Raw genomic sequence first — 13,090 nt, 5'->3', positions numbered from 1 at the left:
AACCAGTCGGTGATGGCCAAAGATGAAGAGTCATCACAGAGGGGAAAAAGATACAAAAAAAGAGGGATTTCAGAAAATCCAAGGGTCCCTGAGAGGAGAACCTGAGGCCATCATGAACAGAGGGCACATCACCAGCCCATCTCACCCAACCCGTGGGGAGAGGGGAGGTGGAGGGTCTGGAGGGGGTGGGCGGCCCTCGGCCTCCGACCTCCAGACTGCTGATATTTTACATTCAAGAGAACCTCAAAACGAAACCCATGTACTGGCCAGACATACCCTCCCTCTGATGATAGCCCTGGGATTGGCAGATATAGAATTGTTTGCATTATTCTTATCTGCTATCACCGCGTATCAATAAAATTAGACTATTATTGAATGGAAAGGTCATGGTCAGTCTGAGGGTTTGGGTCCGCCCAGAACAAGGTATCTGGATCATAAATCCCAGACCAACAGCCACCTCTGTTATAAATCTTAAGTAAAGCAGAAATGTTCAAAAAAACCAAATCAAAACAAACTTCCCAAACAATCCATAGGGGATTGAGTAGGTATAATCAACAGTGATGATCATGTGCAACTGGCACAGTTATGCCAAAATGCCCCACTTACCTTTTTAGTACTTATTAGTTCATATATGTATGTTTCAGGGCAAAATAAAAGGGAATGCTTTTGATGACAGGTGCTGCCAAGTGCTGCTAATTCTTCAGGTTGATCCCTGACAAACATCCAATGTTCCCTCTTGAACATGTGCTTAAATAAAGAGCGGAATGTTCCTGGTTCTATGATTACTTTAAGTTATACAAAAGTCTTCTTTTGATCAGATTACAGTATAACAGCACTTACCTTTTGATTACCTCATTCTCCACCATAGTGCTGTCTACCACAACTATTTGCTCTGGGATTGTCACGTCTACAGAAACAAACCCAAGGGAGATGAGGGAAAGCATTGCTACACAATGGCCTCCAGGGCCATCCATGGGGAAAGCAACTGTGCCTAATGAAGATCTGGCTTCTTGATCCTTGAATGAAAAGTTATCTGGTTGATCTGACTTTCCATGATTCTTGAGTTTCTCCAGGAACTGGAAGGATTCTGTACAAATCGTGCTGGGAAACCTCCATGTAAAAACTCTGGAGACAATGACAGAGGTATAGTTTTTCCATTACTGGGCTGAAATTCCAATAGATTCTCAACAAAAATAAATGCAACAATACTAGTTCCATATTATCACCGATGGCTAAAAAGTCCCATATTTGTTCCCACAATCTTAATATTGATAGATCCAGACTACAAACCATCTAGGATTGGGAACTGTGACACGGTTAGTGCATAATGATGCCCTGATCCACAGGTGACAGTACAGGTACAACTACTACAGTACAGAAATGCAGGATTACAATGCAGCACAGCATGAGGGATGACTACTGGCTTGTATAACCCACAACAGCAAGATTTTTCCAGTACAAGTGAAATCCCTAGAAGTGAAATCTTTCCAGCAATTTAGAGTTTTTGTTTCCCCTTACAGCAGACCATTTTCCAGCTGAAAGGTTGTAGCAAGAAGAAAGGGGGTTGACTACTACAGTACTTGGTTCGCAGTTTAGGTGTCATAATGCTTTAATGGAATGGAATGGAACAGAACAAGGTGACTAAGGAATTTGTGGAATATTTTTCATTAGAGGTTGCCAACAAGGGCTGGATAGGGATTTGTTTAGAACACTGCAGGAACAGGAAATCCTGTGATTCTAACCTATACCTGACCCAAACAAACATTCATGCCATTTGCACATCCACAACTTTTTATTCAAGTTCAACAGCCACAGAAGTGACCCTGATCCCTTGTCTTTCTTCATCACTGTTCAAAACACATTTAGTTATGTATTTGATTAGGACAGGGCTGTTCATGTGCTGGTCAGTGTCTCTGGAACGCAGGGAGCGAACACTGGCGCTTGTCCCTGGACATCTCTGCCTACCACTAAATGTGGTTATTGTTGGTGACTCAAATCAATGATAGGGGAAAAATCAATGATAGGGGAAAAATGGGGAAGAGTGGCAGCAGCCTGCACCTCCTGGGTTCTAGAAGAGTAATGACAACTACGGCTGAGCGAAATTTCACTTAGTGTTTCGTTTCAAAGCTGTTTCAACACGTGTTAAGCTCAAAACAGTGAAATAGAAATGAAGCAAAAAGCTTTGAAACAAACTGAGTGTACTCGAAACATTTTGAAACTTTCAAAATGTTTTGAAGCAGCCTGGTGCTGGGTGGTGGGGAGAGCCAGGGCTGCGCTCTGAGCAGCTCCGCCAGCCCCATAGAGCAGAGCCCAGCAGCGGGAAGCAGAGCACAGCCCTGGCTCTCCCTGCTTCTCGCCACTGGGCTGAGCTCTGTGGGGCTGGTGGAGCTGGTTGGAGCGCAGCCCTGGCTCTCCCTGCCTCCCACTGCGAGGCTGTGCTCTGACCGGCTCCACCAGCCCCATGGAGCTCAGGCCGGTGGCGGAAGGCAGAGCGCAGCCCTGACTTTCCCTGCCTCAGGCTGTACTCCATGGGGCTGGTAGGAGGTGGGGAGAGCCAGGGCAGTACCAGGCTGAGCTCCGTAGGGCTGGAGGAGCCACTCGGACCGCAGCCCAGCCCAGCAGTGGGAGGGGAGAGTCAGGGCTGCGCTCTGCCTCCGGCACCAGGCTGAGCTCAATGGGGCTAGTGGAGCTGATCGGAGCGCAGTCTGGCAGTGGGAAGCGGGGAGAACCAGGGCTGCGCTCCGACTGGCTCTGCCAGCCGTATGGAGCTCAACCTGCTCTCCCAATGCTACTGGACTCCTCCCAGGGGTGCGGGCCACCAGATCTGTGTGCTGGATGACAGGAGGCTGCTGCTGCCACCTGTGACCGGTGCTGGGTGTAGCCCACACCCAGCGCCAGGAAGATTGCTGCTGCCGCTGGCCCCAGACGGCAGCGACAGACTCCTGTCATCTGTCATTCAGACCTGGGGGCCTGCACTGTCCTGCAGCCCACCTGGGGGTGCAGGCCCCCAGATCTGCACGACAGATGACAGGAAGCTGCCACTGCTGGCAAGTGTCATGAGTTTTCCTTTGAACAGTTTGAGTTGGAGTTTCTCAGAAACCTCTGGACCTATCTCCTTGAATCTTGGCAGGCTTCATGCCCTCATAAGGGGCTACCATCTCTGCAATTTTCATTTGAATCAGGCAACAAATGACAAAGTTTCAGGCATTTTCATGATTCCGCCTATGGGCAAAATGTTGAAATACATCAAAATAGTTTCGACGAAACGAAATAGAACAGTGCTTCAAAATGAAATGAAACACTGTCCCTTCGAAACAGTGAAACGGATGTCAAAACGAAATGGTTGTTTTACACCGCCCTACTGACAACAGTCTGAAGGAGGTGAGATTCCTGGTGTGTGGGAAGCCTCATGGTCTGGCTCATGGGCAAAATAAGTTGGTGGCTCTGGTTTAGGTCGTATAATAGGCTTCACCAAACACTCACCTGTAATAGCTTTGAGAGAGTTGATATGACATAGGCACAAAGGGCAAAGCACGGCTTTTCTTTGGACCCAGGCTATGGTTAACTCGACGACGGTTGACCAAACTTCTCTGCTGACATTCTAAGAAAGCCTTCACAAGAATGTCATCTCTGTATTCACGGTACAGACGAAAAGTCTGAAAAACCCCCCAAAACATTAAGTGCCAAAATAACAGCTCTCTTAATATTCTGTCTTCTTATTGTAGGCCACCCTGAGCATTTGTAGGAAAGGGCGGAATATAAATCAAACAAAAACAAACATCAAACAAACAAATCAAAACAAACAAACATCACTATATTTCTAAAACTCCAGCGCAAGAGCATCTGGATATAATGATATGAATTTGTTCTCTATCTAATGTGGCTTTAATTACTGTTTTGATTTGTATAGAAATTGGTTTACAGAGCTGTTTACTATGACTGACAGAATAACTTTAATACCGAAACATGTTTCATGGATAGTCTGGGGTTCTGACCTGAACACTATCTAGGACCCTAGTTATTATCCTCACAAGAAAAACATTTATTTGTCCATTTATGGAAAAAAAAATATCTTAACATAAACAACATTTCATTCTTTTGTTGACGAATAGGGAAAATTAAGTTATTGCTAACTGAAGTTTGAGGTGTATTATCTATATATGTATTCAAACTGGTTGATGGCTTATACCCTGTGCTTGAACCAGATATATTATCGCCTCCTCAGTATTCAAAGAATAAATTCTAGCCCTGCTTCTACTCATGTCCCCATGCCAGATAGATAAGGGGTGATGTACACTTTCTGCTCTTCAGTTTTTTCTCTATCGCAGAGTCCTATGTTGCTTTTGAGTCCTAGTAAGAGGGAAAGGAGAGAGTAGGTTGTAAATGAAGGGAAAACATGTTTCCATAGGTTCAAATGGTGCTCCTGCTACAAACATCAGGACCAAATACAGACTCCATTGTGAGACAATCCTTTACCTAGAGAAAAACCCTAGAGTCATAAGAAATTTGAGAGCTGTCACGTAGAAAAACACATGCAATCCCTTGACTGAAGGCTGAAAGGGCAAGACTACTGCCAGATGGACCTTTAGCTAATGGAAAATTCACTATGCTTGAGAGGTAGTAGATAGTTTAATGTGTATGATATGGCAGACAAGGGATTGGTAGCCTTTTGCTACAGACGTCAGAGCTTGCAAACCAGCCCTGGTTGTGGGCTAGAAGTCTCCACTCTCCATAGCAGCCAGCTGCCTGCACTCACCCTCATTGCAAATTTCTGCCCCCTTTGCAGTGACAGAAGTGCAGACACAGTGAAGCAACCAGCTGAACAGCAGAGAGGATGAGAGGCAGAGTATACCTCTGTGACACCAGCGTCCTGTGGCAGGATTGGATTAGAAGGATTTAATCCTTGCGGGTTGGATTGGACCTCTTTGTGGGCTGAAGCCAGCCTGCAGGCCATAAGTTTCTGACCCCTGTGATTGACTAGCCAAGTTAAAGTTCCTCATCCAGCACAAGGAAAACACTCAGTCCATTTTACTATGAATGCACATCTAGTTTAGTCCTTTCAGCTATGGACAAAAATGCGTCCGACTTGGGTCAAACATTTTTACTTTATCATTGTGGGCCATTCAATATTCAGCCTCCAAGATGGAAGGAGAAGACACTGGTTGAAGAGCCTCTCCTCCTCTCCTTGCATTAGCAGGTCCAGAATCAGCAACTGTATTTTGTCATCTCGTGCCAGCAGGAATAGGAAATTCTGATACCAAAACTTTTGACCCATGTAAGTGTTATGAGTATTACTAGTACCCAGTCCTGTATGACCCTGCAAAAAATGTTCAGGAGTGGAAGGAATTCCAAACAGTAAACTCTAAGCATAGTACCATTTGAAAAAGCCTAGGTTATGCCCTCTTCCTGGAGCAAAAGGAAGGGCATTTTCTGTTCACTTTCCTTGCAAAGAAGTCTATAGTCAGGGGATCCCATTTTGATATCCCAGCCATGATAAAGGAAGGTCACCCTGTTTAGGTGGTTTGCAGATGTGTTCTGGAGACAATATAAGTGTACTCCAGGCTGATGTATCTTGTAGCCTCTGTACCACTGGCATAACCTGATTACTTCTGCCCAAGTTGAAGCAGTCACTTCCTTGTCTGTTAATACAGAACATCTTGATTGAGTTTTCAGGCTAAAAGAGTCTCATAGTTGGCTAGTCTAAACTTCCAGTTTATGAATAGGCCCTTTTGCCAATTTGATCCAGCCTCTTAATTTGTTACAATTTATATAAAAAACGAGTTTATGTTGCATTTAAAGGCTTCCCCAGAAGCCAAAAAACAGTAAATTCAAATTATGTAGCCAAATTCTATAGAACCTTCTTTGCATAGTGACTGGGTATGCGCACTTAATGCACATTAGAATAGGCTAATGCACTTTAAAGGCATCACAAAAAACACATGCATTAAAATAGCCTAATGCACATTTTTCTAGTACCTCACCATAGAGGCACTAGATTTAACGTGCATTATCCAAAGCACATTAATTGAATGTGTACACATACCCTTTTTGGTATTTTAAGAGGTAAATACTGAGAGTAGTTCCTGCTAGGATTATATGATTCATTAAAATAATCTTAGCATTTCCAATGTCCCATTCATATTCCCAGAATATTTTATATTTTATAAAATATTTAACACAATGTTTGTTGAAGGAAACAAATAATTAGAGCTATTAAGTCTAATTAGAGCTATTAAGTTTGAGAGAATTATTCTGGCACATGTCCATGAGGGACCAGCAGGGGAGATTATGCTTAGGGGAAACCAACACGGGTTCATTAGAGGCAGGTCCTGTCAGACCAATCTGGTGGCCTTCTACGACCAGATCACCAAATCCTTAGATGCAGGGGTAGCAGTGGACATAGTCTTCCTGGACTTTAGGAAGGCCTTCGACACTGTCTCTCACCCCGTTCACATTAAGAAACTGGGGGACTGTGGTGTTGACACCCACAGTCAAATGGGTCGCCAACTGGCTGGAGGGCCGCATCCAGAGAGTGGTAGTGGATGGACCATTTTCAACCTGGAGGGATGTGGGCAGTGGGGTTCCGCAGGGTTCGGTCCTCAGGCCCGTGCTGTTCAACATCTTCATCAGTGACTTGGACGAGGGGGTAAAAAGCACCCTGTTCAAATTTGCTGATGACGCTAAGATGTGGGGGGATGTGGGTATGCTAGAAGAGAGGAATAGGCTACAATCGGACCTAGACAGGTTACAGGGGTGGGCGGATGAGAATAGGATGGGATTCAACACTGACAAGTGCAAGGTGATGCACCTGGGGAGGAAGAACCAGCAGCATACCTACAGGTTGGGGAACTCCCTTCTTGTTAGTACAGAGGCAGAAAAGGATCTTGGAGTCATCATTGATGCCAAGATGAACATGGGCCGGCAGTGTGGGGATGGAGTCAGGAAGGCCAACTGTACCTTGTCATGCATCCACAGATGCATCTTGAGCAGCTCCAAGGAGGTGATACTCCCCCTCTATGCAGCACTGGTCATGCTGGAGCTGGAGTACTGTGTCCAGTTCTGGGCGCCACACTTCAGGAGGGATGTGGACAACATGGAGAGGGTCCAGAGGAAGGCCACTCGCATGATCAGGGGGCAGCAGGGCAGGCCCTACTAGGCCAGGCTAAGGGACCTGAACCTATTCAGCCTCCACAAGAGAAGGCTGAGGGGGGGATCTAGTGGCCTGTTACAAACTAGTCAGAGAGGACCAGCAGGCATTGGGGGAGTCCCTGTTCCCCCAAGCACTGCCAGGAGTGACTAGGAGTAAAGAATCACAAGCTGGCAGAGGGTAGGTTTAGGTTAGATATCAGGAGGCGCTACTTCACGGTCAGGGTGGCTAGGGTCTGGAACCAACTTCCAAGAGAAGTGGTGCTGGCTCCTACCCTGGGAGTCTTTAAGAGGAGGCTAGATGATCACCTTCCTGAGGCTGTTTGACCCCAGTACTCTGCCTGTCATGGCAGGGGGTTGGACTTGATGATCTGCTCAGGTCCCTTCTGATGCTACTAACTATGAAACTATAATTTTCATTCAATTCTGCATTAGGATAATTACTTCTAGAATCACCTGCATCACACTAATAATTTGCAACTTTGAGCAACACAAAGTATATTTTAAATTTCCTTCCTAAAGTTTACATCTGCACTTGAAAGCTCTGGATGTCACACTGGATGCTTCCTTCCTTCTTCTGTCCTCATTGTGGCAAGGTATTTAGCAGAATTTGCAGACTTGTTGGAATCTGACAGGGCCACACTATGAATGCTTCTGTTATGGCCCTGAACTTGCAACCATTTGCAAGTTCTGAGCTGTCAGCCATGTGCCTTAGCACTTGCGCCCCAGCTGCCAGCAGGCTGGATTGAAGAGAATGATGTTAACCCTACTTATGTCTGGTTAACAAAAAACAACAAAAAAAACCTAACTACATCTAAATCTATTCCTATACACTGTTCCCCAGTGTCTGTTGGGGCTGTGCCCCATTTGCCCTTATGCTTCTGTACAAGTTCATAAGGTAGTGCTTCTCAACCAGGGTGCTGTGAGGTGCCATTCAATGTTAGCAGTGTTAGGTGTGAACACAATTTACAAGATAAACCAGAGATTTCAAATAGGAATGCATAGTATTAAAAAATGTTCCATCCTGTTGTGGGATGAATCATTTGCAACAGAATTGTTCAATTATATTTTCATTGTCAAAAATAAGTGAAAACTAAGATCTGGCATTTTCCAAGGGGTGCATCAAGTTCAACAAAGTGTGCCTTGAGCCTTAAAAGGGAGAACCACTGGCCTAAGGACAGAGCAACTGCCCCCTTCTCAGTTTCCCTGTACTCCAAAGGCTGGGATGCTATGGACACTAAGAAATACAAAACAGAGAGCAAGATGCACTAGCCATATCCCAAAGAACTACCATTACTGAAGGGTAAATAACTGTTCCTAGAGTATCGAGTATTAGTACAGAACCTTCTGCAAATGGCAATGCAATAGAAATATGAAAAGTTTGTCACATCCATCAAACAATGATTGAAGTACTGCCAAATGCATAATATTTAAACAAAAGCTGCCTAGCGTGTCTCAAACTGAAAAGTCTGTGAAGTAGGAATATGTTGCTTATACTTCATATTTGGAGGGAAAGACTCACTAGCTAATTGACAATAGAAGGAAATACAATGCAAGCCACTTGAGATGCTTGAGGATAATAAAGGCAGCAATTTAAAGTTTACAAAGGTACATTCTATTACTTTCTATATGAAAGACACTAATTAAAACTGAATTAAGTATGTCTGGAACACTGCATGTTCAGTGTAAGCCTCCTTGTTTGTACTTAATCAAGGCTGGTTACATTACAATCCTGGCAGAAACACCTGCTGTATTTCTCTCTGTCAGGTACTTAAGCTACTTAACCCTCACCTCTGCTCTGGTACACAATAGGAAGTTTTGCCAGCAGAACATTGAATTCTTCCACATACAAGGCTTCCCTGCAGCAGCAGAACTTTCCTGTCTGTTGGCAGAATACTTCACCTCTCAAGCAAAATAATCGTTCTGATACCACCTAACAGCTGGATGATGGTACATCTATGTAAGGTTCCTGTGTCTACTGCAGGCTGTCACAAGTCATTTCCTTCAGTGACTAGTGCCCTCAAAGGTGCACTCTACACTGTGCTAGCACAGCTGCTGAGTGAAGCCACATGGCTCTGATGGAACTTTGTGGCAGACAAGGCAGCTTCAGTATGGATACTACAGGTAAAAGAAAAGCATTTGGCTTCAAGGCAAAAACTGACCTCCTGACCAGATAGATGAGCTAATCAGGATGAGCTGGTAACAACTGGGTGCAGCTACACATGACATTTACTGCACAGAACACTAATTAGCTGTGCAAAAAAAGCCTCAGCTTCTACATGTGTGCCCTATTAGGCTGGAGTATACTACTTTACTCTGCAGTAGGATAGTATTTGTGAATACAATTACTATCCTGCTGTGAAGTGAAGTGTAGACGCTGCCCTAGCTGGCTTAAAAGCCAGGCCGGAAAGAAGGAGAACCGGACGTGCCGCTTTGGGAGCAGATCGCCGGCGGAAGCCCAGCGCAGTAGAGGCACGCTGACACACGGCCGGCGCGTACATTCTGGGGCAAGGGTAAGGCCCCGGAGGGGCGAGATTACGGGGGCGATAGGCTCCGAAGGTGGTCGCGGGAGTCGTGGTGGCTGGAGGTGCCTAACCCCAGCTGGGAATGCACGGCAGGCAGCTCCGGTTATAGGGCTGTTAATCCCAGCCACAGTGCACCCCAAGCAAGAGACGGGCTCACCCCAGGAGGGGACGGACTCTGAGGGGGCAGACAGCCATCCTCGGGAAGGGGACAGAAAGGAGCTCCCTGATAAAGGACTTTTGAACTTTAATAAAGCCAACTAACATAGGAGCCCGGGGCCAAACGTCTGGGAATGGAACTGTTTGTTTGGCTCACGGTTGTTGATTTCTGGACTCTTATATTTGAGGCATTTGCCTTCACTCTCCCTAGAGGGGGAGACTAGAAGGACAACTACGATTTGTAACGGAGGCCCGGGTGAGGGTGTAGGGGAGGAAGGAGCCCTCAAGGACCCCACACCTGAAATAACCGGAAGTCTTATTTTTGGACCTGCGCGCATCAGAAGGAAAAAACTGAACCAAGGAACCATCAAAGTCGTGGCAGGCGGATTCTGATGTACGCAGCTCCAGAGACAGTGCACTTCCGGCCAGAGATTATTGTCCGGACGAGTAGAGACCATTGGGTAACTGGACTCGTTCACAGGTAGCCCTGCACCAAAGCACCCTTGTGCCCCCGCTAACCCCTCTGCAACACACTTAGCTGGTGGGGAGCAGCCCTAGGCTGGCAGGCTCATCTCATATGTCCTGTGCTAGTTGGGGCTGCTCCAACCCAGATCAATGTGCTGCACTCCTAGGTGCACATTCAAATAGCAATGAACTCCAGAGTTTATTGCTTTACATCAATTGTACTATTGCAGGGCACTGGCATGTGCCTGCTCCTTTAAGAGGTATGTGCATGTGCGGGGGAGTTAATGACGGACTCACATAACTGGAAGAGGCTTGAGCTACATGGGTCTGGTAGTCTCTCTCTCCAGCAACTACAAAGTGAGGAGCTCCTGGCCGCAGGGCAGCAGGTCTCCTAAAGGGACCTGGATTGAGCTAAACATCTCTGCAGGCCTGGGAACAGAGGCAAGTTCCCTGGGCAGTGAAAGACTGGTTTATAGGCAAGTGGCCTTTGTTTTATGTTACACATAGAGGGTTTGGAGGTGCATACCAGTGGTCCATGTGCCCAGCGAAGGCCTGAGCCAGGACCAGAAGGTCCAACAGCCCAAGCAGGCCAAGTGTATAGGCTAGAGGATAGCCCCGGGCTGGAAGGTATACCTGCTGGGAGATAAGGAAGGTTTGCTCTCGTAAGGGAGTGGAGGACTGATGCTGTTATACATGTTTCTGTTATAGCCCAGGGGTTTATGGCTTATGTTACTGTTTAGTTTGGGGGTTTGGGTTGCGATTGTGAGGGGTGGTTACAGAGGTCCCATTAGTGCCTGAGAGGAATGCAACTGCCTTGAGTCATGCCAGGGGCACGCTCAAGGCCAGAGCTGTTGTTGAGCTCAGAGACGGGCAGAGTGCAGGAACACAATGAGATAGGGGTCAGGGGCCCAATGCCAGAGGGGTACAGCCACACCAGGGCCAAATAGCTAGGAGCCAGAGGCCCGGTGACTGAAGGTGACAGATTAAAGTTAGTGCCTTAAAGCCAGGGCTGATGCAGAAGACCTAGTGAGATTAAAGAGGTTGAGCTCGAGGAGGCCAAGCCCCCAACAGGTGAACAACATTACTGTAACACCCATGAGGCATGAGGCATGGTGTAGGAGAGGATCTGGAGCCATGCAATTAGTCCATAAGGCTTGAGGTGCCCTAAGCAGCACAGTTATAGAGTGAGGCCCAGCAAGGGGGCCTGAGACCCAGCAAGGACTAGTGGGGTGCCAGGGAATCCTAAACAGGGTTCAGCAGAATCGGGGCCATGCAAAGGCCTTATTTATTATTATGCCATCAAGGTACGGCAGGCGAGATAGGAAGGCACTCTAGGGCAGAGAGGGCATGGTCAGCCTGCCCCTGGTACTCTGACATGTTAGTTACATGCATGTTTAGATGCACTCAGTGGTACTTCTCAAATTCATCTTCACGGTCATCGCTTGGCTACAGAATCTGGGTCTTTCTTGTTTGCTCTCCAATGCCATGATGTTTCCATTTTGTTTGCTCAGTGAACAGCTTTTAAAGGAAAAGGGTAGATGCCTTCATAGAGATCTTTTCCTGATCTGGTAGTTGGGACATTTTCCTGGGAAGTAGGGGATATAGGTTTGAATCCCCCTTGGTGAAGAAGGCCTAGAATACAGGTCTTCTGCATTCTGGGTTAGTGCTCCAATTACCACCATTTCTTCTGGCCACATGCTTTTGCCTATGCAACTCAGATGCCTAGCTACACAAACTGTGTTGCTTCTCTGCATGCTCAGAAGTCCAAGTCCAGGAACCCAGAAACTTTTGCGTTCTAAAGCAGAGGCACAGAATGAAACTAGAGTTTAACTGCATATGGAACCAATCTGTGTCTGGCCCTAAGTTCTTCCTGAATTTGTGCCTTGGTGGCCATCATTCAATGCTTTACCGTGACACCTGAAGTGCTAGTACTGCTTTTGGTATTGAAGCAGAGGCTGGCTTCAGGATTAGTATCAATTTGGACCTTCTTCATGCATGTACTCTTCAGTCTGCTAAATTGAATATAGATCGTAGCTTAACTGTTAGGATGATTCTGGAATGCGTTTCCTCTTGGGTTTAGCAAGACTTTCTTGAGGAAGGAGAAACATAAACAGCTTTTGATTTTGTGCATTTTCCCTCCAGAAGGGATATCTATTATGCTTATCCTTCAGGGAACTCGTCCACCATAGGATGGATAGGTCTTGAAGTATGCAAGTTATAAACGCACTCCTTTGAGAAGTATGCACTGGAAAAAGACCAGCTGTGCAGAAGGGTATGATCAGTGAGGGCTGGTCTAGACAACTGGTGCTCAGAGTATGGTGACCCAGACAAAAAAAAAATCAGAAGGGGTCACAAAAGATACCAAAGATATTTAGCTGGCACTAAGAATGAGCAGGTCCAGAACTGGTGAGTGTCTGTCTTACTGCTATGGGCAGCAGTATGATTTGCAGCCTTCTCATTTTTATGCCTTTGTATGAAACCATATTGACAAGCAGCTTTTATGGGCATTGCTAGCCAAAACCAAGCCAATCCTGCACACATATTGACTAACATTTATATGACTTTCTAGGTATTTCTTTACAATGCAATGCAGAAAAAAGTGAAATATAAAAGCATAAACACACAGTACCTGAAATGACTGGCAAGACTTCATCTGATTATCTGAGAGCGCCAAAGTGCTCTGAATCAGGTTCTGAAGCACAAGGAAGTGAATATCATAGATACTGAAAGAAAAAATAAAAAGGTTATACAAGGCAGATCTTGAGTATGAAATGCTCACCTGAACTAATGTAATCATG

At 45.9% G+C, this 13,090-nt stretch overlaps 1 protein-coding gene across 5 annotated transcripts in view; it reads right to left on the bottom strand.

Moving 5' to 3' along the window:
* GTF3C1 (general transcription factor IIIC subunit 1) overlaps positions 1 to 13,090 on the bottom strand; it is a 154,881-nt gene that overhangs the window by 35,742 nt on the left and 106,049 nt on the right. For all 5 annotated transcript variants that reach the window (XM_090024842.1, XM_090024841.1, XM_090024838.1 and 2 more), the window contains exons 29-31: positions 12,922 to 13,015; positions 3,484 to 3,656; positions 841 to 1,125 (exon numbers count right to left, since the gene is read on the bottom strand). In XM_090024842.1, the coding sequence (XP_089880968.1) occupies positions 841 to 1,125; positions 3,484 to 3,656; positions 12,922 to 13,015 (552 nt within the window). The remainder of the gene's footprint in view (positions 1 to 840; positions 1,126 to 3,483; positions 3,657 to 12,921; positions 13,016 to 13,090) is intronic.

The sequence above is a fragment of the Crocodylus siamensis genome, chromosome 12 (genome assembly GCF_052110815.1).
Source record: "Crocodylus siamensis isolate JL-2025a chromosome 12, ASM5211081v1, whole genome shotgun sequence".
NCBI classification, from domain to species: domain Eukaryota; kingdom Metazoa; phylum Chordata; order Crocodylia; family Crocodylidae; genus Crocodylus; species Crocodylus siamensis.
This window is presented reverse-complemented; position numbering and strand designations above follow the sequence as displayed.